The sequence below is a fragment of the Dermacentor silvarum genome, chromosome 7, assembly GCF_013339745.2.
Source record: "Dermacentor silvarum isolate Dsil-2018 chromosome 7, BIME_Dsil_1.4, whole genome shotgun sequence".
Classification (NCBI taxonomy): Eukaryota; Metazoa; Arthropoda; class Arachnida; order Ixodida; family Ixodidae; genus Dermacentor; species Dermacentor silvarum.
Window position 1 is genome coordinate 91,409,507 of NC_051160.1, and position 26,971 is coordinate 91,436,477.

General features: G+C 49.2%; 1 protein-coding gene across 7 annotated transcripts in view; it reads right to left on the bottom strand.

Moving 5' to 3' along the window:
* The window catches only part of LOC119458271 (glucoside xylosyltransferase 1), a 364,373-nt gene that overhangs the window by 137,092 nt on the left and 200,310 nt on the right, over window positions 1–26,971 (bottom strand). The window contains exon 5 of one of the 7 annotated variants that reach the window (XM_049670972.1): window positions 22,667–22,980. The exons of the other annotated variants lie outside the window; for them this stretch is intronic. Within the exon in view, the coding sequence (XP_049526929.1) occupies window positions 22,667–22,980 (314 nt within the window). The remainder of the gene's footprint in view (window positions 1–22,666; window positions 22,981–26,971) is intronic. 7 annotated transcript variants of the gene reach the window in all.

Sequence of the window (26,971 nt, forward strand, 5' to 3'; positions counted from 1 at the left end):
TAAGCTACCACGGCGGGTCAGGAATCGGAATATACTGCTGATTTGTGAGCATGACTTTTGAAAAACACTTGCGAACGCTGTAACAATTTCACATAAGCTTCTAACTGGCATATCGAATTTGTCCGCTTAAGGCCGATCAGTCCAATAGGTCACGTGATACCACGTCACGGTCCGCCGCGGTCCGGTTCAGCGTAGAGCACATCCACATGGCGGACCGCCATATCAGACGACAGAGCGGACCAACCAGCTACACTCTCGGCCACAGTGCTCTCTAATCAACAAACTCGCGAACCCATGCAAACCCCAGAGGGCGTGGTGTTGGAAAAATAGCTGCTGCACGCACGTGAAGGCGAGAGGCGGAAGGGCGGATATGAAACTATTTGCTTTTACTGAGCCGAAAACTTTGGATTAGGCTGAAGACACTGTGTTGCCAGACAACATTCGTTGGCTACGTTAAAATCGCTGTGGTCTGCAGGCTGTCCGCTGCCAAAACTGAAGAGGAAAAAGCCTTGGTGAATTCTTGGACCGCGAGGTCCGCGGTGTGGGGCGGACCAACTGCGGTCCGCACGAACTGGTGACGTTCTATCACGTGATGGGCGGACGGCGGTCGAAAAGAGCGATTTCGTCCGTCGTACGGATAGACCTTTAAAGAGGTTGAGACATCCAATTTGTGGCTTGCGCGTTCTTTGTTTCAAACGTTTCTCATTGCTCCAGGAAGCATGATACACTCTCTAAGATTCATATATTCTCGGTAAATAATGTAATATCGCAATATTTAAAACAACGATCTTCGGTTTTTGTTTCTGGGCGCTGAGCTGAGCAGTGACATCACTGTCTAAGAAGCTTGGTCACGTGAGCACACAAAGCTGTGACGCACGCACTGCTACATCGTCTGCTCTCGGACACACGCTCCTGTACCAGCGCAGGCAAACAAAACCATGCCGACAGTTTTCATGGCTAGCTGCGGCAGCTCCGATTCCGACTCTACGTCTTCGTCTTATGCGGCTCACTGCACTCTATACACTCGAGGCTCTCTAGACTTGTCCGGTGCTGTGGGTAACCACCCATTTTACTTACTCTAATGAGGTATGACGTCGCTAAACGTTCATTACGCTTCCAACACAGTGACGTTGGTGTCAATCGCGCTAGCGATGGGCTCGATGCCAAGAACGAGCATTTAGGCACTCTTTGAAAGCGAATCAAAATATATTTTAAACGTTTGCTGTGTGCAACATTTCATGTTGAGTGTCCTTGTATACAGAGGAAGCCTACAGCAGGATTTTTATAGCCTCAAGATTTGGTGTCTCCACCCCTTTAGGATGCTCTGACAGACGTAGTTTACCAAACAGCGATATGTTTTCTTAGCGGATAGTGGTGGATATGGAAACTTCGTCCTTAAACATGTTTAAAGCTTACCTAATTTTGGCAATTTTTGTACAGATCACAAAACCTTGATCAACATTCTGCTTCCTGTTATCGGTAGAATTTGTCTTTCTGTCCTAAATGCAACAAAGTCCATTCAGATTGATTCAGCATTTGCTTAAATAGAGTATTGCAGCGTCTTATGTGCATTTCAAGAGGTAAATTGAAGTTGGCTCCGAGCTATGGCGTCCTCTTAACAAAAAACTCCTGCAGTCACTGCGTTGAACAGAGGTAACAGAACATTCGAAATGAACGTAATTTATCACATAATACCACCATATCTAATCGTCACTATAGCCGCGCAGAAATGCACTCCACCCCTACGGTGCAATCATTGAATCAGCTCTGGCAGTTGTGTTGTCGACACGACTTGCAGACAGCGTAAGTAGAGGTAACTGCTTGGTTAACTCTTTGGTGCACCCCGTCGGACGTGCATTCTGGAGGCCTTCTTTAACAGGAACAATGAAGCCATCCACGAGACGTTGTCCAAGTTTGAACTGAAAATGTTAACAGAAAGAATCAGGGCCCGAATTCGCAAAAACTTCTTGCGCTAAAATTGTTCATAAGAAAGAATTTCAGCCAATTTGGATGCAAGACATATTCTTATCTAAGCCGGCCGCCCAATGGCAAAGAGTACTTACGAAAGAAAAGCTTTGTGAATGTTGCCATACGACATCAAAATTTTGTCTCAGAAGGTCTCTTTTTCCGTGGCTTTCAAACTTAGATTACTGTTAGGAACTCCAAGTAGTACTAAGCGAAAACCACCTAAAGCAGAAAAAAAAGTTGCGCGCCTTCACATAACATTGCAGTTTCGCGAAAGTGCTGTAACAAAAGGCTTAAGCTTGCACTCGGCCGCGCAAGGCTTGAAAGAGCGAAGCTGGGCGATCGAAGGGGCTTATTATGGCTGATGTTAAGTTGTAACTTGGCTGATGCTAGGTTGTAACTTGGCTGATGACAGGTTGTAACTTGGCTGATGCTAGGTTGCCGCTGCCTTTCCCGTTTAGCAGCGAGTCTTGCTTCGCGAAGCGTGGGCTCTTCTTCGGGAGTACGAACTATCTTTGGGCGTCCTATACGCAATGAGCGAAATCCACCTAAAAAAGAAAAGAAAGTTGCACGCATTCGCCTAACATTGCAGTATCGCGAAAGTGCGGTAACAAAGGGATGGCCGATGCTGGCAATAAGGAAAGGGCCAGTTACAGCCCACCACTTGTGACATTCACGGTGGACGGCTTGATCCTCGGTTTGTATACATTATTAGCATCTACAGCTCATCTGAAAATCTGCAATTGTGTACATATCATAGGCGTGCTGCTAAATATCATCGCAGTTCCATCAGCAATGACAGCACTTAATACTACTACGCAGCAACAATCCCAATGCCAGAAAGCTTTACAGATAGAAGTTCACGCAATTGATAAGTATGTGTTCATATGCTACCTCAAATTTTTCATGCTACGGATTCGTTCTTTGAACCAATAAATTCTTCGACAGCAGTTTATAGTGCATGTCAATTCTTTTTTTCTCGATTCCTTCTGGAATGCCTTAGCTTTAGATTTTGACGATATACATATACTGCATGCATATGTCTGCATCTTGCCAACCGAGTGTCTTGCCGGCGTTCTGACTAAAATGCAGTGTGTCAAAGACCCCGTGAACGAGGTGCAGATACCGGACCAAATTACAAAGTCGACTTATCAGCTTCCGAAAATAATCCCACGAAAGCAAAGGACAATTAATAATGGGTCCTCTGGTGCGCCAGCAAACGCCGGTTGCTGTCCAAAGACCGAGTCAGAGCCCAGAGAATGTCAACACAACTAAATTATATTCTTCCCACCAGGCAGTTACACACACACACACACACTTGCACACTTAGGCTAGACAAAACACAATACGATTCAGATGGCTATTCACAAAACACAGGAAAATAATTAACGACAAGCACTAAAAGCCGAACACGTAAAGTACAAATTGAATAGGAACACTCAGTGTCCAATCTTATTCACCCGTGCTGGTCTTGAAGTCAGACGATCTCGGCGTAGCTCGGGGCAAATCTCAAGAAGGAACTTCTTCCGGAAATGCAGACGCTTGATGAACTCGTCGACTAGCTTGCCGGGGAGTCCCCTTCTTCCGCAGGCGGCCAGTATCCACGTTACATCTCTTCACCGGACCGGTCTGAACTCCCTTCTGATTCTCGCACGACGGTTAGCTAGCCGTCACAGGCGTTCTCAAACCTTCCTATCGGAGTCGTGCTCTCGTAGCGTGGCCAAAGCCTGGGAATCTTCTAGTCCATTAACACATCTTCTCCCGCCGCCGTCGGATCATCGTCGAGGAGGGGGGTGATGCCTCATCCTGTTGGCGCACGCTCACGCTGTAGTAATCTCTCTCTCGACTCGCCGGTTGAGAAGGTGTCTCGGCGCCCGATCTCTCTTTCTCTCTCTCTGGTTACCGTCGTTTCGTCAATGCGTCTAGACGTCTAGACGCCAGTGGTCGCGTCGCCCGTTTGAAGCGTATGTGCTCTCCCCCTCTGTTGAAACTATCGCGGTGCGGGGGTGCTTCTTTCGCTGGCTTGCGTGACACGCGGCGCGAGCCCCGATTACGCGCTCTTTTGTGACAGTGTAACTGTAAAACAACAAAAACAAATATTGATTTCAGCTGCAACTAGAGTTCTATAATTTCTTATCCATCTGGTTGAGGTTCATGGGGAGAGGTATTTAGTTTTTACCATTTCAAACAAACAACCAAAGTAGTTAGCAACTTTCTTTCATGGCAATAGGCACGGTACCAAAAAAAAAGAACATTTTTGATTGGTTCATTTCCGCAGTACTATCTCCTCTAATAATTACCGAATTGTGTTATGCCAAGCCGAATGTTGCATTTCCATGATGTTTTTCTCCTTTGTCTTTTTTTGTTGCAACTGTACGATGTACCGGTTTTCTGTGCGTGCCTTTCTCTTTTTGTTGTACGAGTATGTGATGCAAATTTGAATTGTGTAAATCCCCCCCTCCCTTTGTAATGCCCTAGGGGACCTTAGGGTATGTAAATAAATAAATATTAAATAATAAATAAATAAATAATAAATAAATAAAGTAGATGCTGTTTATAATGTTCGGTAAGGAATGTTGCGTGGCAGCGCAGATCCCATTTTATCTTATGAATGCACGCTATCACTTTGACTGCTTGAAGTACGGGTCACATTAGACGCTTTGTAGTTGCATTTCCACTTTTCGTGGTTGCTTTGTCAAGCAGCTGATTCGTCAGCTTAAATTGCGGACAGGGTTGAGAAGTGTGCTACATCAGTAGCTCTATGCGGCGTTATTTCACCTGCTTTCACGTGGCCATTGACTACGTGCCGCTGAGCCTGCAGTTGAAAGCACCTGATTAAGCAGTGCAGGCCTAGCCTTTTGCCAAGAAAGCGACTCAAGGCAGGCTCTGGTTGGGTAAGATATAAAGAAATAATCGACATTCCTCGCGGATTGTTTTGATGTTCGCAGAAGGGATATGGCCACATATTGGAAGCACAGCCTTTTCCTAACAACTTGATAATGATAATGAGCAGCACAAGTTGAGCGTACACTGTCCGTGCTTTTTTTTTCTCACCAAAGACCAGACGTTGCTGCCGTCCTGCTGCTTGCCCTAATATAATTAAACATTTTTTGTTCAGTTACCGTTGGCCTATCGGATCAGAGATAGCAGATCCTCTCCAATCGAAGACACTCAAACTAGAAGCAGGCCGAATATTTTCTCGCGTACGACTAAGCCGTACACGTTTCTTGCAATTAAGATGAATAAAGCGCACCTTGAAGATCCCCAGGGGTTCATGCGAAAATGAGAACATAAATTTGTCATTCCGTCAGACAAACGGTCCAGTTGCGTAACCGAGTTGAAGTCATACTGTACGTACGATACATGTAATATGGGAAACAGGGAATGCAGACGAACATGCACGAAGTTCTTAACCATGTTGTCCAATTCATGTCGAACAATGGCCTGAAGCATCGCAATAATGGCTGGTGATAGATCGGTGAACGTCGCGTAAAAAGATGGCAGTACGAGGGCCTCGAGCTTGCTGTGGATGATGCTGATCACGTTGTGGGTGGTGCTTGGTTGGCGTGGATGATCCTCACAAGTCAAAATCATTAGACAGACGCGCGAATTGACGCCTAGTACAGCGGCTTCTAGCTTGTTCTAAGCAACGCTATGCGTTGATAATAATGTCAGAAGTGGTGAAGTTACAAAGAAGTATTCCGCAACGTATTATATAACAAAGTAAACCCTTTTCAGAATTTAAGATCATGTTAGATAATTGTGAGACTCGGAAAGCAAGGTTGGAAACAATAAGGAGCCAGCTAATAAAGTGAGCGTTTCGCTGCCTTGGCTTGGATTTCACTTTAGAACTAAAGAAAAATCATAAGCCATTCCACTCTGTGTAGGTGGATGACCAGCGAAGCTGCTTACACGCGACACAGACATGACACAGAGTGTTTAACAAAGGTACAAACACATTTACTGTCTTGATCGGTGGTCATAGTGAGGAAAGGTACGCACACACATTTATTGTCTTGACCGGTGATCATTATTTGTCTCTATCGGTGGACAATTGGTGTTTGCGGCCACTGGTGATGAAGGCACTCTCGCATCTATTCTTACCATCGCTCTGCATAGGCGCGTTGCTTCACGGGAGTCCGCACTACACGCGGCCTCCACATTACGACACAAGAGTAGTGAAATTCAAAATGAATAACGGCAACTTGTCTTTCTGGTTTGCTTGTATACCGCCACCACGAGAGAGTGGAAGGAAAGGAAGCTAGATGCGCAAGTGGTTGGAACGCCGACAAAGAGAGGGCGGTGTGAACGTAGACATGGCCGTCGCGTTTCGCACAGTGGCAAATCTTTCACAAACCTTTATTATATACCTGGGAGTCTACTCATCTTGAAAATGGTGCCTTTTGGTAAATAATAAACTCAAAATGCATATCCGAAGCTCGCCGACGAGCCAGCTGTAGAAGAAGACGACGACTAACGCGCGAGCAGTGGCACGAGCGCGTTCACGCCGACGATCCAGCTGTGGAAGAAGACGACAAAGACCCTGGCAGTGCAGGAGCGCGTCCGTGCGGCGCCTGAGGTTTTGCTTACGCACACAAAAAATGCACGGAACCCTAGCCATAAACAGCTTCGCTGTAATAACAATGTGCAATTCCACTCTGTGAAGGTGGATGACCAGCGAAGCTGTTTTGCACACGACACAGACATGACACAGAATTGATACGCGCTTGATATGGTAGCTCGCCTGGTGGTTGAACGCGACCGCTGAGGGGCCATGAGGGCGCTCGATGGAGACCATTCGAGGCGTACTCGGCCATGCAGAAATTGACTTTGTGCGTGTGGTCTCCGTGCCGCGTTCATTAGAACAGCACTGGGCATCATGTATTTCTTGAGGTGGTGTGGAAAACTCGGCTTGTCGTGAATGAGTACTTAACTGGACTATCGAAATGTGGCAATGGTTGCGAAGGGTGGCTGATCCTCATGACCGGCGAGCCTTGGGACTCGCATTATCAAGGTCAGCCCAGCCACTCTGCGCACATTGGTTCTGTTCTGTTGGTTGTCGTCTTTACAAGTGTCGTGAGTGTGGAGGTCGTGGTTTGACGGCGAGTCGACGAAGTGACAGGACAGGCACGGTGAATCGCGGGTGGCCACTACTGCCATGCCGCTCACGCCACTGTACAGTGAGTACGTCTCAGCTGCGCTCAAGGCAGTGTGGCAGGACCCGAACTTTGAAAGGGCTTCGCTTTTGGTGACGCAAGTTCTGGGCACTGAATTGAAGCACTTTGAAAGTCGGTTGTAATGGTGATGGATTGAGTGTGAGGCGTGTCACCCTGGTGAAACGTGGTCTACTGAGGCAGCTCAGGAGACTCGGGACGTGCGGGTTGAGTAAGTACGGGACCTGGGCGCAGTCTTGGCTTACGCGTTTTTGGAAGGCGGTGCTGGGGAGACACTGGGAGCTGTACAAAAATAGGATGGGGGACCACAAGCTTGCCCATAGCGCGGTAGAAGTAACGGACCGTCAGTAGTAGTTGCCATTGGGGTAGTACTTCACGGAGCTGGTGCTGTGGCGGACGAATGTTCCTGGAGTTGTGGCTTGACGGCAGTGACAATGAGTCGCGGCACTGCCGGTTATGATAGGGCCAGCACGAAGGTCCGAAGTGTGTGGTAAGCATGTGGCCCTGGAGGTGGGACATCACCGCTCAGAACAGGCGTATCATAGCTACCATTATTTGATAATTAGTCTGCTGCGACGTGATGCTATGGAGGTAGAAACCAAGGAAGTTTAAAAATCACAGCATATCCACGAAGTGAATGATGATGAGCGGGCGAAGCACCGGGGGATCATTCTGGTAAACCACAGCTACGGACGAAAGATAAAAGAGAGCGCGCGTCGGGAACGAACGCCCTTGTGCAATGCAGCGCCCCTAACTAAGGACGAGAAAGAGAGCGCGCGTCGGGAACGAACGCCATTGTGCACCGCAGCGCACCTAGCTACGGACGAGAGAGAAAAACGCCGGAAGCGTTCTCCGGAAGCCAGCTTCCGGCTTCCGGAACCGGAAGTGGAAGCGGAAGTCGGCTTCCGGTTATACTATACATATACATATATATGTATATATGCGTATACATACATAGTGGTCTCCATGCCAACCATTGATGATGATGATGATTTATTGGCAACCGCTTTGAAACGGGGCGGCGACAAATAGCCACCTAGCCTGCTTGATTTTATCAGGTATACTATACATGTTCTTCATCTAGCATGTTTGTATACCTCTCATTATTATTTTTCATTTTCAAAAATTTACCTTGTGCCGCTGCCTATGATTTTAAGAGATCAGGTCGTATCAATCTTTTCCCTGCTTTTTTTCCACCAGTACTCCAATCGTCTCTTGCTGATCTCTACGGCTGATCTGTTTATGTTTCCTTCCACTTTGAAACCAAGCGCTTCTGGGAGTGGCACGCTACCTACGGTTCTCGCTGGGTGGATCCCGTCGCATTCCATCAGGATGTGCTGAGTGGTTTCTGGATTTTTACTGCAGCATGTACATGTCTCATCTAGTTCCGAATATTTGTTGCGATATGTTTTCGTCCTTAGGCAACCGGCTCGAGCCTCAAATAGCAAGGCACTGCCCTTTGTGTTATCGTACAGATTTTCCCTTCTAATTTCTTCTCATTCTTGTAAATCTCCATTGTCCTTTTTGTGTCCATTCTTTGCATCCAATTCACGGTCTCTATTTCTCTCACTTTCTTTCTGATGACTCCTGGTTGTCTATTTGCAGTTTCGATTATCCTGTACTTGGTTGGCAACTTCCTTGACCTCTTCCTCCATTCTGTGTCCACGCTTTTCATGTAGAGATACTTGTGCACTTTAGCCGCCCATTTATTGTCATCGATGTTCCTGAGCCTTTCTTCAAAACTAATTTTGCTCTGTGCTTCTCTGACTTCAAAAGAGGCCTAACCCATGTCACCCTGCACTGCGCTCATTTGTGGTATTACCGTGGGCTCCCAAAGCCAACCGGCCTACCGATCTTTGGTTAACTTCCAAACCCGCCAATATATCCGATTTTAAGCATATAATGGCATTTGCGAATGTTAGCCCTGGAACTATTACTCCTTTCCAGATTCCACGCACCACCTCATACTTATTGTGGCCCCACAGTGCTCTGTGTTTCATTATTGCTGCATTCCGCTTCCCCTTTATTTTCAGATTATCTTGGTGGTTGTTTGAGTAATATTTTCCTTCGTTTACGTGTACGCCGAGGTACTTGTATTGCTTCACTATGGGTATTGCTGTTGAATTGACACCACGAAGTTACCAGAGCTACGGACTTACGCCATCTAGTGAACACTTCATAAAACTACAGGTGGCTACCACTTACGCCATCTATTGAGCAATTCATAAACTAGAGGTGGCTACATACTACTACTACTACAGAGGAGGGAACGACCCACACCCTAAGGAGCTTCGCCCCTAAAAAATGTAAACCTCCTTGGTACAAACACACCTCCAGTTTGATAAGCCAGATGGTAGGGCTTCCAGGTGGGCCCTTGGGGAGCTGCGGTGGTTCTTGGATGCAGTGCACGGAGGTTTCCTCTGGTCGGAGCGCCATAGTCATAGACAGGGCCAGGGTTTCGGCTGCCTCGGTGCTTATTGGGGCTCGGTGGAATAATTATGAACGTGTTGTTCAATGGTCCGGTGTCACCACTGCGGCGCAGCAGGAAAAAGATACTGCCACGTTGATATTCGAGGTCCAACTACTTAATTTTCTCTCCTCATGCGGTCGCTTCGCTTACGCCTTCGCGGACTTTGTCGTCGTTGGTGCGTCGGCACATCAACGCTGCGACACTTCTCTTGTATCTTTGATAGTGTACGGGAGTATCCGAGGTGTCCAGCGGTCGGCTCGTCATCTAGGCCAGCAGAACCTCTAGACGCAGCGCTGAGGGCACAAGAAGGTGGTTGGCGCGGACTAATGAGAAGTTCTTCTTTAAGAGTACGTGGTTTTGCTGGGAAAACGAGGACAATCCTCGCCTAAATTCCATAAGAACAACGTTAGTGTGGCCTTCGAAGTACTCGATGAGGCTTTTTAGCTCCGGGTTTGCTCATTTCTGTTCAGCGACGTCGTCCGTGCTTATTGTTCCCAGGAAAGCGGCGGGTCACAGGGGGCGCGCAGTAGGCAGTCGGCATCAGAGTGCTTCCGTCCGGACTTGTAGGTGTCATATTCCTGGAGTCTAGGACTCCATCTTGTGAGGCGTCCTGAAGGGTCCCTTAAGTTTTCTAGCCAACACAAGGCATGATGGTTGCTTACGACTTTGAACGGCCTGCGGTATAGGTAAGGGCGGAATTTCGTGGTATCCCAAATGATGGCAAGGCACTCTTTTTCCGTCGTAGAATAATTGGAATCCGCTTTCGACAGCGACCGGCTAGCGTAAGCAATAAAACTTTTAAATCATTTTTCCTTTGCACTAGGACGGCGTCGAAGCCTAGGCTACTTGCGTCGATGTGAATTTTGGGGTCGGCGTCTTCACTGAAGTAGGCGAGTACCAGTGGTGAGTGCAGGCGCCATTTATTTAAGCTCTTCGAATGCTTCGATTCGCCGCGTTTCTCACTTGAAGTCGACGTCGGATTTTGTCTTTGACGAAGTGCCTGTAATATATTCACAGGCCACAGAATCTGCGCACTCCCTTCTTGTCGGCAGGCTGAGGAAAGTCAGCGATGGCAAATGTCTTCGGCGGCTCAGGACGGAATCCACATTTTCTGATGACGTAATCCAGGAACAGAAGCTTATTGTAAGCGAACCGACAGTTTTCCGGCTTCAGGGTGAGTACTCATGACTTGCTATCACTAGTCCGTTCACCTTGCTGTGGGCGCTGCGAGTTCACGGCAAACCCTCGCAGTCGTGCCAAGTCGCGGTATGGGCATCGGCGGCATAAATGGTCGGCTTCTCCACAGTGATATCAGAGCGGGTGGTAGGCTGGAGCGCACCAAATGTCTGTCTTCCTTGGGGCGTTGCCATGGCCGACGGGCGGTTGGGATGGCTGCACGGCGGCGGCGTCTGGCGACGGAATTGCGGCGGCTCCTGACGGGGGCGCGGAGGGGGAGTGTGATGCCGAGCGGCAGCGGCGTAGCTCAGCGCTTCTGGCTGAGGCTGCAGTGGTTCAGGGCCTCCTAACGACTGCTTGATCTCCTCGCGTAGCAGGTGGGTAATTGAAGACGTTTGAGGCTGTGATAAAAGGACCCACTTCTGAAGATCCTCCCGCACGACCACTGTGGTGGTCGAGCCCAGTCGTCGGTGCCCAGAGATTGAATTTCGGCGTAGTTTCTTGTAAGTGTGTGGCGGTTCAATTGCGTCTTCCGCATGTGGAGTGCATTCTCGATGCTGCTGGCCTCACGTAGCAACTCTTCGACAGTCTCGGTGGGTTCCGTATCATTCCGGCGAAAAGTTCTTGCTTCACACCACGCATGAGTAGGAAAGCTTTATTATCCTCGGACACTTCTGGGCATGGTGGAAAAGACGGTTGAATTTCTTTCGTAAAGATGACAAAGTTCTCGTTAGGTAGCTGCATGCGGGCTTCCAGTAGAGCTTCGGCCCTTTCTTTTCTGACAACGCTCGTGAAGGTCATAAGGAAATTATTGCGAACCAGATTCCACGTTGTAAGAGTGGACTCCCGGTTGTCGAACCAAGTCCTCATGGCATCCTTCAAGGAGAAGTATACATGACGCAACTTATTTGCAGTGGTACAGTTGTTGAAGACTGAGATCCTTTCGAAAGTCTTGAGCCATGTTTTCGGCTCCTACGATGAAGCGTCACGGAAGGTAGCCGGCTCCCTGGGTTGCTTCAGTGCGATGGCTGCAGGGGATGCTGCATACGTCATCGTGACAGTTGACTTTCTCACGATCTTTTCTGTCGGCTCAGGCAGAAGTCCGTTCTCCGGCGGCAATTGTTGTAGCCTGGGGCTAGCTCGCTGGTCCGTGGTGACGTGGATGATGCCCTGGCGGTTCTGGCTTGGATCGCGGCCGGTTCATGAATGCAGAAGCACCTCCACCAAATGTCCCGTTGTAGTGATGGTCATGAACGCAGTACCAAAACTGTGAACAACGAAACCAACTCTTTATTAGGCGAACTTGTGCCCCTAAAGGCAATTGGCATTCAAAGCAGAATAGTAGCGGCGAACACAGTCGGCGATCTTCGAAAATCTTCTCTGCGGGTTCAGCGCGTCGGCTTTTATACACCACTCAGTGGAATCGCTTGTTCTCGAGTGGCTCCAGAAAGTAGTACCCAATTCACGTCGTGCATGCAATTAGATTGCAAAAGCTTTGGTGACAACAGCCAACGGATAGAACTATCGATAACATTCTAGAAACTTTCGATACATGCAGGTGCGTCCAGCGTCGAGCGAAAGCGTTTAATATTTGTTAACCGGTTATAAGTGGTGACCGAAGAAAGAAAAGGACGTATGCGTTTCAATATTGCAGAATGACTTGAGTAAGCGCTGCTTTAAGAGTCGTTTTTCTATCGGTAATAAAGCCGTATGGAGCACCTTGTCGCAGCAAGATATTCCCGATAAAATATTTGCTACTTCTGCCGCACTGCCTTTGGGCTGGGCTTTCGTTTCGGCGTAGAGGGTAAGGTAGTTGCGTCCATGACGACCATCCCATTCGATGTCACCAGGCCGCTACCTGTTGCCGCAGTGCCGACCGTACACCGGCCCAGCCCAGGGCCTGTCCGTAAGCCCATATGCGCAAAACTAAAAGCAGCAACCGATGGAGGTGCTGCACGTCTAAATACCGAAGATCCTCCGCCGACGACGCTTCAAGGTCTATCTCGACGACTTAGCAACGACACGTCGCCATCCCGACGAAGCCCCGAAGCCAGAAATACGCCGACAAAAGAAGACCTGACGACGTGACGTACGAGACGTACGAGCCACAGATCAACGCGACGCAGCCGTGATCCAACGCCAAGACCTAAATTCAAAGCAAAACGAAGAACTACCGACTTTGACGTGTTTAACGATGGCCAAACGTCATGGCCTTCGACACAGGCACCGACTACTCTGTCGTCATTCGAGAGTTTACCGTCAAGCTCAGGAAAGTAACGACTGCTTGGGAAGGCCCCCAAATCCGGACAGCTGGAGGACACGTGATAACACTGATATGAATTTGCACGGCAAAAATTACCGTTCACGACAGCCCCTAACCCACACCTCCACCAGATGTCACGTTGTAGTGACAGTGAAGAACGCAGTAGAAGAACTGTAAATCACGAAGCAAACTTTTTATTGGCCGAACCTGTGCCCACAAAAGCAAGTGACATTCGAAGTACAACGCTAGTGGCGTGCACAGTCGGCGATCATCGAAATCTGCAGATGAAGCGCATCGGCCATTTATACATGACTCGTTGGAGGTTGCAGCCTAATCTGGTGACCGCGTGCCTTCCAGAAAGTACTAGAAAATTCACCTTTCACGTACAGTCAGATTACAAAAGCTTTGGTGACAACAGCCAAAGGATATAACTATCGACAACATTCGCGAAACTTCCTATACACGCCAATATGCACCGAGCGATAGCGTTTAACATTCGTTAGCCGGTGAAAAGCGGTCACCGGAGAAAGATAAAGAAGTACACGCGTCATTATATTGCATGCTTTAATTGCTCGTAAAGCGTGTGCAGTGTTCGCTTGATTACGGCTGTTCTATGTTCGGAGCACTTTAGGGGCCCGGGCTGTCGGCGTCTAATGAATGAATGAATGAAATAAACTTTATCGAAAGGTCCTGAGAGTCTTACAGGATCGTCGACCCCTATGAAGTGGGTTTCTCCCCCGACGGGACCGGGAGCCGAGGCGGCGGCGGCGTCCTGGACTCGCTGGACTGCACAGAGTTGACGAGCGAGTTGGTCGCTCCTGATGGCTTGATCGAAGTTATTCTTTTCTTCCTCAAAGTCGGGGTGAGCTCGCGAGCACGGCCAGAGAAGGTGGAAGACGTTTAAAGGTGAATAACAGCTATCGCAGTAAGATCTGTCGTAAAGCTCAGGTAGGTAGTGGTGAAGTCTGTTTTGTGTAGGGTATGTATCTGTAACATGCGCAGAGTGACCGCTTGAGTCCGATTGAGGCTGCGGTGTAGAAGTCGGTAGTGTTTAGTGATTTTGTGGTATATGGAGGGGGCGTCGCGATTCGTGGGTGGGTCGATCAGGGGAGCGGTAAGGGCTCACGCTGCCCCGTGCGCAACCTCATTGAGATTGAGCAGTCCTTCCACTTTCTATCTTAGAAGGGCTGGAAATCAGTAGACGATGTGACGGTTAATAGGATTACTTGTGAGGATTGAGCTTGGGTGCAGACCGTACACCTTTGAAAGGCCCTGACCGCTGTAATCGAGTCGCTCTAGACGTGGGTGAGGTTGTGTTCCGCGAGGGCCAGAGCGATCGTGACCTGTTCTGCCGTCTTCCGATCTCCGGGCGGTGGTGGATGCCGAATTGGCGGCGTCGCCACAGCCGTTTACCACCGTCGTAACGAAATCCTTGTTCCCGGTGTACGCCGCCGCATATACGAAGGCGGAGCAGTCCGGAGTCCTATGGGCTTGTGAGAGAAGACACTTTCCCCTGGCCGTCATCTTTCCTTGTTTTCTGGATGTACCTTTCTGGGGCTAAGTATGATCGTGATCTTGTTGCCAAAGTCCCTAGGGATGTCCACGTGGTCCTGCTTCATAAGGGTCGGGTCGTGGCCCAATTTGGCCAAGATATCCTGGCGGGCCAGTGTGCCCGATAGTCTGACGAGCTTGCACTGTGCCTCTGCGATTTCATCGATGGTGTTGTGAATGCCGAGCGCAGCGAGCTTGTGCCAAGGGACTGTTTAGTGACTTTACACAGTTGTGCGTTCAGCTTCACTTTTTCTGTTCTAGTGCAACTGAGCATGGCTGCCACGTACGCAAAGGGAGAGGTGACGAAGCTTGGACGAGTTTTGTTAGATTGTGTTCCCTTAAGCCCATGTGTCCGTTGGCTATTCGTCGGATCAAACCCAATGCGTTTTTCGTTCGGCCAACCAGTTTTTGTACCGTGATGGTGTTGCTGTGTTTTTCTTTGATCGTTAGTCGCAGGATTCGGATGTGGCTGACGTTCGGAATGGCGGTGCCCGTGCTGGTTTGGACCGTGATGTCCTGATTGAAGTCGTTGTTAGTGGAGTAAGGTCTCCTACCCTTATGAACAGGGCGTCGCATGAGGAGCTCCGACTTGGCCGGCGAGCATCCGAGGCCAGCGAGGACCAGATACTCCTCCACCACGAAGACAGCTTCCTGTACTCTGTCCTGAATTATGCCCGGTCAGTGTTGTCAGGTCCGACGAGGTGGCGTAGCCAAAAGCTAGAGAAGTTGTAGCCCAAATGTAGCCAAACAGAAAAAAAGTGCAACATATTTCGTAGCCAAATATAGCCATTTTATTGCGATAGCAATTATATGGACACTCAAAAGCAGATTTCTGCCGTCGGCGTCGCGGTCGCCGTCGCCGTGAGGTTCCGTATGACGTCAATGGAGATAAAATCGTCGCCGCGCGCCGAACGCTGTATGTGCGAGTGAAAGGGCGCGAGGGACGCGCGCTTTCACGGGGAGTGAGCGCATGGCGGAGAATAGACGCGCGTTCTGCGCTGTGCTCCCTTAAGGGCTGCAGAAGTAGGCGTCTCTTTCCTCCTTTACAATCACCATATATGTACAGCAAACGTGCCTTCTTCCGACGCGCGAAAGGCCGTGGGGGAGGGGAGGGGAGAGGGAGGGAAGGGAGGCGACGTTTAGCTGCGGCACCAAGTGCCTATCTATATCAGAGGCTCCGACAACAGTCACCAACGCCGCACGCATCTTGAGCGAACGCGGGCAAAACGCCGACGGCGTCGACAACAGTTCTGCGTGTTGCCGGTGCTGCTGCATGTCCAAGTTTATACAGCTGATAAAGCTGCTATCATTACTCCGTATAGCTCTCTTCAAATTTGCTATCGCAATTGATGCTTCGCCTTTCAGGTGAAACTACGACAACTTTTTTATTTGCAATTTTATTTGTGTATACATTTTCACAGTCGACTACAGCAAACCTTTTTTTGCACAACCCGTCGTAACAAAATGTCCGTGCCGCCGGGACGGTCGGCATTTTACATCAACAACAGCGACATCATGCTTCACAAGAACACTTTTTGATTGGGCTCGGAAGCTCTCAAGTTCCAGCGAATCACCGCAGAAGGTGAAATCACTGCTTTTATTTTATGATAGATAGTACTAAGTTATTATTTTTGGTTATTTACAGTAATATTAACTACAAACTCTGCTTTATAGCTGTCATGAATGCAAAATAATGTTTAGCATCATCAATCTCTCCCGTCATCTGTGCCTACGGCGTAGAAGTTCAGCTGTCCAGCGATCTGCGACGGCGACGTGCTCACGGCTTCTTTTTTGAAGAGCTAAAACAAGTCTTTCGCGCTACGATATCTCGCGGTATTTGTCGCATTGTTCTATCTTGTTTTCTCTTTTTTGTTTTTTTTTTCGTCCAATTAGCTTGTGCCTGATTAGCTGGGACACACACTACCTATATAGTGTCACTTTACATCAACTTGGCCGGCATGTTAGGTCTCTCGCACGCCATGAACATGCGTTAAGAAAAGGGACAGGCAACAGATAGGCCCCTCACTGTCTGAATCGGTGTAAGCGGCGCTTTAAAACGTTACTGCGCAAACCGGCACACTAATGTAAGAAGCACGCAGTCGTTTTCGGTGACGAGCACGTCCCGAACTACCTCGCTCGAAAGGGTAAAAGCCGCGATGGCGCACAAAGAGCAATGGTAAACAACAAATTGATAACAGTGTTAATGCTGTGAAAACGGGTTACTGGCAAAAAGCAAACCATGGTGATAGCTAATAAAGTTTTAGAATAGGGGCCCCTAAAGTTTGGGGCCCCAAAGAGAAATTTGCGGGTGTTAGCGTTGGGGCATGCAGGAATGAAGAGTTTTGGAATAGGCATTTTGCGTTTGCCGATTGCGTGTTGCGTTTGCAGCGTCACTATGGCGTCAAAGAAAAGCTGTTATAAATATTAAAATAAAATATACCATTTCATGATAAGAAAATTAATTTAGACTTTCGTATTTCCGCCTTTAATTACAATTTAGAACGTATTCTATTAGCAGCGTGAACCTTGTAGCGCTTTACCAACCAACTTTACGCACCTTCACCCAGCCAAGTCAATCCGTGATAGGCCTACGAGCCATGAAATGGACAATTGAATTCGGAATCAGTGGCGTATAATGAATCAATCTTCATTACACATGCCAGTTGAGAGAAAGCGATAACCGCAATCACTTCTTCTAGCGTACGAACTTTACGCATTACCACGAATCGAGCCCAGTTTTGTGTTAGGTTAGAGCCGTCGCTTCAATGGGCGCCGCCATGATAATTGACGAAAGCTTTTGGGGCAGCTTTTGGGGATCCAACTAAATCGCTGAAATAGTGTGCCCGACGCTAAACCTAAACACAGTTTCCGTCTTGCGCATGCGCAGTGGCTTCGACGCTATTTCTTTGGGCCCCAATACGTTAGAGGCCCCTATTCTAAAGCTCTAATAATTGCTGGGGTTTTACGTGCCAAAACCACGATGTGATTGGGAGGCATGACGCAGTGGGGGACTCCGGATTAATTTTGGCCACCTCGGATTCTTTAACGTACACCTAAGTACACGGGTGTTCCTGCATTTCGCCTTGATCGAAATGCGGCCGCCGTGGCCGAGCATCAAACCCGCGTCCTCAAGACAGCAGCACGACACCTCACAAGCTAACACGGTGGGTGAAGTTCATGTGACGGGGTGCACTGATGTCATCGTGACAAACATGTTTCGATATTAGCAGAATGAGTTTCTGCATCCGTGACGTTACGGACAAAACATCTAGAAGTAAGAGCACCAGAACCCACCTTTGGCTCGGGGTCTTGCTCCCATTCTATTTTATACGTTCTCGCATATTTGGCCCATTTCCCCATGTTTGGCTTCTCCTCTCTGAGGAGGATCCGATCTTACGTCGAGCCTATCGAAATCAATCTCGAATCTAAGCACGAAGAAAAATTCATCTAGCTGGAAAAGGAAAATGGCAGTAAGGCTTCGCACCAGAAACGTGGATTAGGTCGAAAGCTGTGCCCGGCGCGATACTTCATCCGGAAAACATGGTCATGAACAACACACTGGAGCGTGTCATCCACCCGTGCTTCCCGTCTTTCATGTCGGCGCCACGATCGCCCGACGGCCCCGAACCTATGTTATTGCTCTCCCTTCCTAAGCATAGCCACGTTAGTAAGTACAGTGTGTTGTGAAAAACCCACTACTCCCAGGTTCATCTCGATGCCCGGGGATCATGTGCCTAACGGTCAAGCAGGGTGTAAGTTTAAGTGCATCAAAGATCAAAGCCACCGGCTCAGACAACGTCGCAGAGAGGGAAGGAAAGGCGGGTGGGGGGGGGGGTCATTTCGCGCACGCACATACGCTCAGCCACGTGGCCGGCTCAGCCAGCTAAAACACAGCCTTCGAGATTTGCTTCTACTCGATCAGAGCCACCTCTGGAGCATGGATTAGGGTGCGACTTATAGCCCAAACACAGCCAAGTCGCAGATTTTCAGTAGCCCAAATATAGCCACATAGCCAACTCGTCCAAGTCGACGTCACAAAAGTTTTCCCGTAGCCCAATTTGGCTATATATAGCCAAACCTGGCAACACTGTGCCCGGCATGCCTTTAGTGGCCCACAGGGTTATATCGTCAGCATAATAGGTGTGTTCGATGCCGTGAATCTGATTGAATCTGTCGGCCAACCTGCCATACCCAAGTTGAATAGCATGGGAGAGATGACTGAACCCTGCGGGGTGCCTCTGTCGTCAAGTGTGAGCTCGTCCGAAGCCAGGTCGGACAGGCTCAGACAGGCTCCTCAGGTGGCTGTCCTGTCGTGAAGAAACGATTTTACGTAAGCGTGGAACTTGCATCCGAGGTCGAGTGGGGATATCGTGTCGGCGATGAACTTGTGGGACAAGTTATCGAAGAACTTTTCTAGGTCCAGTCCCAGGATGGCCTTGGCGTTCCTGATCTGGTCATCGATTATTTGGTGCTTAATGAGTGCAATGGCATCCTACGTGGAGAGTCTCGGTTTTAACCCAATGAGGGTGTGTGGCAGGGCGCCGGCGTCTTCCAGGTATCTGGAGATCCTGTTGTGCACGACGTGTTCCATCGCTTTGCCGAGGCAGAAGGTAAGCGAGATAGGCCGGAAGTTCTCGATTCCGCCCGGCTTGTTATGCTTGGGGATTACGACCACCATGGCAGCTTTCCAATCCTGCGGCACTACGCCCGTGTCCCAGACTTCGTTGAAGAGGTCCGTCAGAAACCGTATCGAGCTGTCGTCCAGGTTTCGGAGCGACTTGTTCGTGATGCCATCTGGCCCGGGGGCGGACCTTCCGTTCAGGTTGTAAAGAACGGATCTCACCTCCTCGACCATGATGGGTTCGTCCAGGTGGGGATTTTCCGTGCCCGTCTACAGGGTTGCGGCCGTCCATGCCCGATTGCCAGACAGCAGCGGCATGTATTTGCGTGCCAAGTTATCCATGATTTCCTTCTCCGTGGAACTCTCGAGTTCTTTCTTGATGATCTTGTCCGATTCTTTGGACCTACCGTTTTTGGTTTGAGCTTTATTGAGGAGGTTCTTGGAGAGGTTCCACGTCTTTGTCGAGGTCATGGTGCCGTCCGCCTTCGCGCAGACTTCGTCCCATTGTTGGTTGGATAGAACAGCGCAGTGTTGTTCTATGTTCTTGTTAAGGTCGAAGGTTTTCTTCCTGAGGCGCCTGTTGAGTCTCTGCGTTTTCCATCTCCGCAGCAGGGCCGCTTTCGCTTCGATAAGGTGTGCCAATCTGGCGTCCATGTCTTCCGTAGGTTGGTCCGTTTCGACCTTCTTCGAGGCACTTTGCACATCCTCCTTCAGCTCCCGCGCCTATTGTTCGAGCAAGCTAGGTGTTTCAGTTCGCGCTTCGCGTTTCTGTCTGAATGCGTCCCAATCGGTGTACCTCCACTTTCGCGGGGGGTGCTTCAAGACCTCCAAGACGGGAAACGTGACTTCGACAATGTAGTGGTCGCTGCCAAGATCGTCGCCGGTGCTCAGCCGGGTTGCCCCTTCGGCGTTCAATAGGAAGGCTAGGTCCGGAGTGGTATCTCTCGAGACCTAGTTGCCTGTTCTGGTGGTGTGGACAGCGGATGTAATCAGGGCAAGCCGCAACTTGTCCGTGTTCCAGGCCAAATTTCGACCTTTGGCGCTGGTGGCGCCGTAGCCCCACCCTTTGCGGGGGGCATTAAAGCCACCGGCAATGACTAGGGGGTTAAGTCCGGTTTTGTCCCTGGCCTTCCTCAGAATTTTTCGGAAGTTTTGATTCTTGTGCCTCGGGCTACTGTAGAGATTCAGGACGAATACGCTCTTCACTTTCTTTCCTCTTGGTGCACTTCTATTAGTAAGTGTTCGCACCTGTTCGTTGGTTTGCTCCTGTCGATGTCTACCCACGCTAGCTTGTTATTAACGAGAGTGACGAGACCGCTGCATCCCTTTACGGGGTGTACCGTCACTGCCTCGTAGCCCGATAATGTAGGGGATTCTTTGTTGGTTTCCTGTACGAGAATGATGTCCGGCTTGTCCGGAGAGTGCTTAATGTGTTGCTGCAGCACCGCTTTTTTGTTCCGATATCCGCGAGAATTCCATTGCCAAATAACAAGTTTGTCTTGCCTGACGTGCTTTTGTGTAGGCCTGTTGGCCCGGGGGCAGTCGTTAGTGCCCTCCATCTTAAATCCTTGTTGCGGCCGCGTTGGTGACGGGACTGGTAAGTAGGCTGCTGCCTGCGGGGTGTCTCCTGATGTTAGGGGGGTTCATGGGTGATGTCGGGTGTGTGTTGATGACCCTTTCGGGTGACTCCGGTGCAGTGGTCTTTTCTAAAGCGTCGATACTGCGAGCGGAGGTTTCATAGAGTTGACTAGTCTATTGTGACCTTTCTTGATTGATTCCGCATCGAATCCCATCGGCGACATGGCGCTGAGAAATTGATATAGCTTATTCTCGAAGATTTTAGGAAACGGGTCATTGTCGCCCGACTTTTTCTTGCGTTTCTTGGCTCCGGTCGTCTTTGGGGTAACCGGGGTCTCGTTCTCTGAAGCTCCCTCTGCTGCCGGGTGTGTCGGGATGGGTGTGTTATTCGTCATGCTGATGTCGGCATCGTGGTCCGCCTCTTTGAATTTGTTAACTTGTTGTTCGAGCGCTTTCTTTTCATTCTCTATTCTAGTGATGGTATGCCTAAGCTGGGCGTTTTCGTTTTCGAGTATCTGCAGCCTTTTAAGGATTTCGTCTAGCGCTTGAGCCTCTGGCCGCGCGTCTAATGTGTCATTTGTCATGTCATGCTCAGAAAACACAAGCGCAAAACTGGGCGCGAACATACCAATACCAGTGCAGAACCAGGTAAAATTAAACTAACTAGATTCAGAATGATATAAAATACCGGAATACTCACGAAATAATGGAATTAATGAACAGAAATACCTTAAAATCGCTTCTAACACGCCCGGCTGAGAGCGGCGCAGCGCAAGAGAGGGCGCCACCAGCGCACAAGTGGAAGAATTCCACTCGCCGCGCCGTTGCTCCAGCGTCCAATCAGCGCGCTACATCTTGTAGGAGAGGAGGAGCGCGCCTAGAAAAGCCGTTCCGGCACTCCGGGACGCTCTTTCTCTCCATGGACGCCGAGCAGCAAGCACGTTTGGAGCGACAGCGGGCGCTCGCCCGTGAAAGACTGCACCGACGCATCGCTGAACAAGCGGTGCGCTCCCGAGAAGCTGAAGTTGGGGCCGTATCGTGAAACATTCCACTTCGGCGAAATTTCTTTTTTCGCTTTCAGGCGCGCGCTGATTGGCTGGTTGAGTAAAATTTAATGACGTTGGGCTCAACCAGCCAATCAGCTCAATCAATTTAGCTGAAACAGCGAATCATCGCGCGCCTGAAGGCGAAAAAGAAATTTCGCCGAAGTGGAACGTTTCAGAATACGGCCCTTGCTCGCCAGCGCACGCAAGCTAATCCCAACATCGTGAAAAGAATAGCTAAACGCAAGATAAACACAAGGGAAACACGGGCGAATCACAGCTCCGCACTTCCCCAGCTTTCACGCTAAGTGGAACTGCATTACCGCCGAGCTTACCATTGCGTTTGAAACGTTGCGAGGCAAATCAAAAATTTATTGTGATTGTTTTTTAATTATACATGTTTGTTTCGTGCCTGAAACTTGTCACTGTCTATCACTAGTGTACCGGAATTTCTTGCGCCGTTTTAGCCTCAGAATAATAACTTGTAAAAAGGGAGTTACCCCATACGTGTCCTTTGTTTCTTTGGCCTTTGGTCACTTTAACCGAGGTATATTACCTACTTACATTAAGACTTTTATTTTGAAGCAAGACGCGCATATTGGATTACCCAATGTGTGTTAGTCAAGAGAGGGGTAACCAAATGACCTCTTGTTAAGCTTTCGGTGCAGGGAGTCGCGTTTTGAGAACCAGCACCACCACTACCACCACCAACAGCACCCAAGTACCCAGACATTCCATTTTGGAACGCCCTGTGGATATGGTGAATCCCGAGACCAATATGGAAAATCCAAGTGTGTCGGGGCTCATCATTGACGATGTACTTACCTTCTGCATGGCCTGGTGGAGCGTGACAAATGCCGGCTCGAGTTTTTCCGAAATCATCTTGCGCGACGCATGCACCACTGCCACTGGGCCGTCAGTGCACAGGGCGTCGCCTTGGCAGTGCTCTCCGCGGAAGTTCCAGCGGCACGTGAAGGTGAATATCCCTTGCGGGTATCGAGTGAACAGGATGTTCAGCAAGTCCTGGTCCGCAAACGGAATGCGGCCCTCGAACTCCCGCTTGAGCTCCAGCAGACGGCGCTCGATTCCGAAGGCACGCATGCGTGTTAGGTTCATCATCAGCAACCCAGCATTTAACGCTGCACCATTGAACAGGAAAGAAAGAGGAATATGAGGAACCTTGTCGTAAGAAAATGATTACACATAGACGCATTGCACATGGTCATCGTGCTTCCAATTTCCCTATTCAAATGCACGTAAAACGCAGGAATGCTTTCCTGAGACGACGGTCGGACTCATTTCGATGCAGTTTGTTACATTTGAGAGAAAACCTAATTCTAGTGCCTCTAACGAAGAGAACTTTGATTTCGAACTGGTTTTTACAAAAGTTGTCTGAAATCGGTAGGTCAAAAGTGAATGGAAGCACGAAGTTTACAATTCGTAACTCCGCCCCCCCCCCCCCCCAAAAAAAAAAGGGAAATCGCAATTCGGTAAAGTGACCCTTGGTATTGCCGATGACCTTCTCACAATTTTATTGTTGTATCTCAAAGCGTAGTACAATATATACATCAATTAGTCCGGTATAGATCTTTTGTTAAGTGCAGTTTATATATAGAGCCGCGATATGTCTTTTTGTTGCTAAGTTAGGCAATTGTAACCTTTATAGCTCTTCTTGTAATTTTGCCATTTACAAGGATACCTGTAAAACAACCGCCAGCATACATTAATAATCGGCTTCTCACAGTTACCAGATTTTAACTTCCACATGTAAATGCAACCCACCACGTCAGCTTAGTACCTATCCCGTTGCTCTGATGAGCTCCACTTCGCGGGTTCAATCGCGGCCGCGGCCACCGCATTTAGATGGGGGCGAAATGCAGAAACGCAAGCGTATTTAGACCAAGGTGCACTTTAAACTACTCCAGGGGGTCAAATTTAGCCCAGATTCTGTTGTCGTCACACTATCGTCTTCATATAGTTGTCATGCTGTTAAGTGCGGAGCACATTAGGGGCCCGAGGTGTCGGCGTCTAATGTGTCGTGTCGTCACGTTCAGTAAACACAAGCGCAATACAGGGCCAAAACATGCCAATACCAGCGCAAAACCAGGCAGAATTAAACGAAATAGATTTAGAATAACATAAAATACAGGAATTAATCGAATTATTCGAATTAATTATCAGAAATTTGGTAAAATCGCTTCCAACACGCCCGGCTGATGCCGGCGCAGCGCAAGAAATGGCACCATCACCCCACAAGTGGAAGGATTTAAAGCCCCTTGATGTTAGAAAGTAGCGACACGCTTTGATCTACGCCGCCACACCCTCGCCGGCGCGGTCAACCTCCTCCTTTTCTCCCCCTCTTTCGCGGAGGCAGCACATCCGCCACGCTGAATGGCTGCGGCGCGCGAGACTACCCGGTCAGGTGACCCTGACGTCACGAAAACTGCGCGGAACTTGCTTTCGCGCGCCTTTGGTTTCTCCCGCTCGCCATGAGCAGTCCAAGTAGTGGTCGCCCTGCCGCTCCGAACGTGTGTTTCCCAAGTTTTTCCATCCTTTCGTAGGAATCTGAGCTTCGTTTTCAGTGAAAATGCCTTGCTGCTGCGCGTTTCAATGCAGCAGCAGGTCAGAGAAAGGGCAAGCCTTATTTTATATCCCCCGAGGTGAACGGAATGTCGTGCGTAGGAAGCAGTGGCTCCATAACATCTGGAGAAGAGATTTCGCCCCTTCTAAGCACGCCGTTCTTTGCGAGGCGAATGTTCCAGCTTTCCTCATATTTGCGGATGAAGTTGCATGAAGATTTTAATGCTCTTCGCATAGCCGGACTCTTCGTTCAGTTCAATACAGAGCACCGATAACTGTGCATATAGTTTTTTCTTAAAGTGAGTCGGCTCAAATTTTTGTTGACTCTTCGACCCGTGACAAAGCTTTTTGTGTTTTCGCGCGTGCGTTAGTTTTCAAATGTATGTAATTTGTGAGTTAATGCCTGTAACTCATATTTTGTAGTTGTGTGCGTGTGTATGTGCGTGCGTGTGTGCGTGTATGTGTGTGCGCGCGCGTGTGTGTGTGTGTGTGCGTGTGATCCTTGCGCCTGATACTTGTGAAGCCAAGGAACTATTTTACTCTTATTGCGTGCTTATTGTATCTTTGCAAAGTTTCAATACTGCGAGCATTTCTTTTTCTTTACGTACTTTATGTTGCGAAGGCATGAACCGCAATATATATGTAGATAAGTGGTATTATGTATTATTCGCGCATGCTCATTAAGTACAAGCCACGCGCTTCTGATAATCTCCCTCAATTCTGATTAACTTGCCATCTTGAAGTCTGTAAGTTAATTATCAAGTGCCAGTCTTAGCAGTTTCCGTGTAAGCAATCAGCCTTTTGTTGTTGTTGTTGTTTTTTTGAGAGAGAGACTTAGGTTACTCCCAGAGGTGATGGAATGTAATTTCTCGTCGTTTCATAGTGACGGAATACAGGCGCGTGTGTAAAGTTCTATGTTGGCTGTTTCGCAAACACAGCACGTATTTTGCACAGTGGCATTGGTACAAAGGCTTTTGGCCCACTGATTTGGCGAATTCACTTTAAGTAAACTATCACATTTCTTCTTGGTTATCTTCTCTGAGCATTTTAAGAGCGAATATTTTGAACCAAATTCTAGTTTATACTCTACGCTGCTTATATTGTATGCACCCAATACACCTCCGCGTTACGGACAACCCAAGTGGCGACGTAGAGGGAAACAGCTCAGCCACTGCTTGGTACTCATTTTTTCGGAGCGCTTCCGCTTGTATTTATCGAAGCGTCCTCAAAAAAAAAAATGTCACGACGTTCTATCGGAAACGTACTTTCGTCATGACAGTTTCACAAGGGATAAATTCCCATACAACGCTTGAAAGGGCCGAATAAACAAGCGCGCGCATTGATTCTAATGCGGCTGCAGCGAGCCACTGGAGGGTTCAGCGCCGCGCCGGCCCGGTGAGGGGGAGAAATCCGAGGAGAATTGAGGAGGAAAGCGCGCGCGGGGGGGGAGAGTGTCGCTACTTTCTAACATCAAGGGGCTTTAGAAGGATTCCGCTCACCGCGTCGCCACTCCAGTGTCCAATCAGCGCGCGACATCTGGCAGGAGACGAAAGGCGCGCCTAGAAAAGCCGTTCGCGCGCTCAGGAGCACTGTTTGCCGCCATGGACGCCGAGCAGCAAGCGCGCTTGAAGCGACAGTGGGCGCTCGCGCTTGAAGCGACAGCGCCGATGAAGGGCTCATCAAGCGGTGCGCGCCCGAGAAGCTGAAGTTGCTCGCCAGCGCAGGCAAGCTAATCCCAACATCGTGAAGGCCCAAACGCCGTTGCTCGCCAGCGTCACAAGCTGCCCGCCAGTCGACAGCGTCGCCACGAGATAAACACAGGATAAAACAAGATAAACACAAAGGAAACATCAGCCAATAGCTGCTCCGAACTTGCCCAGCTTTCCCGTTCAGTGGAACTGCATTACCGCTGAGTTTACCACTGCATTAGCGCCATTTTTTTGTTTTTTTCTGTGTGTAGCGCGCACACCCGTACCGCTGAGTAGAGCGAAGAGAAGAGACGCCAAGCAGGTAGCGGTGTGCGAGAGGGCGCGCGGGAAAGGCTGCGCATATAAAGCCCCTATATTTATAAAAGTAGCGCCATTCTTAGATCTTGCCGCCACCGCGCTCACCCCGGCGCTTCCTCCTCGCCCTCTCTTAGTCGCCTCCTGTCGCCCCAGCCTCCTCCGCTCCCCCATTGGCCAATCCGTGTCACGTGGAAGTTCGCGTCGCACTTTTGTATATTTTTTTTCTTTCCAGCGTGCTCCGACTGCCATTCTCGAGCTTCTGTGACGAAAGTGCTGTACGCACAAACGGATCAAACGTGTTAGGGACAAGAACTTCGTTGTAATGGCATGCTGCTGCGCCTTAAGTTGCCGCAACCGACAAGGCGAGGGCAAAAGGCTTTTTTTTTGTTTACCATCCGGCGTGCGCAAACGCTTGTTGCACACTTGATATTTGCGCCGTCTCGCATCGTCGCATTGCTACTTCCAAAACGGCATTATTAAGACCAGTTACTGACTGACGAAGCAAAATCGCGCCTCAAAAACGTCTCCGCAGGGCGCGATCGAA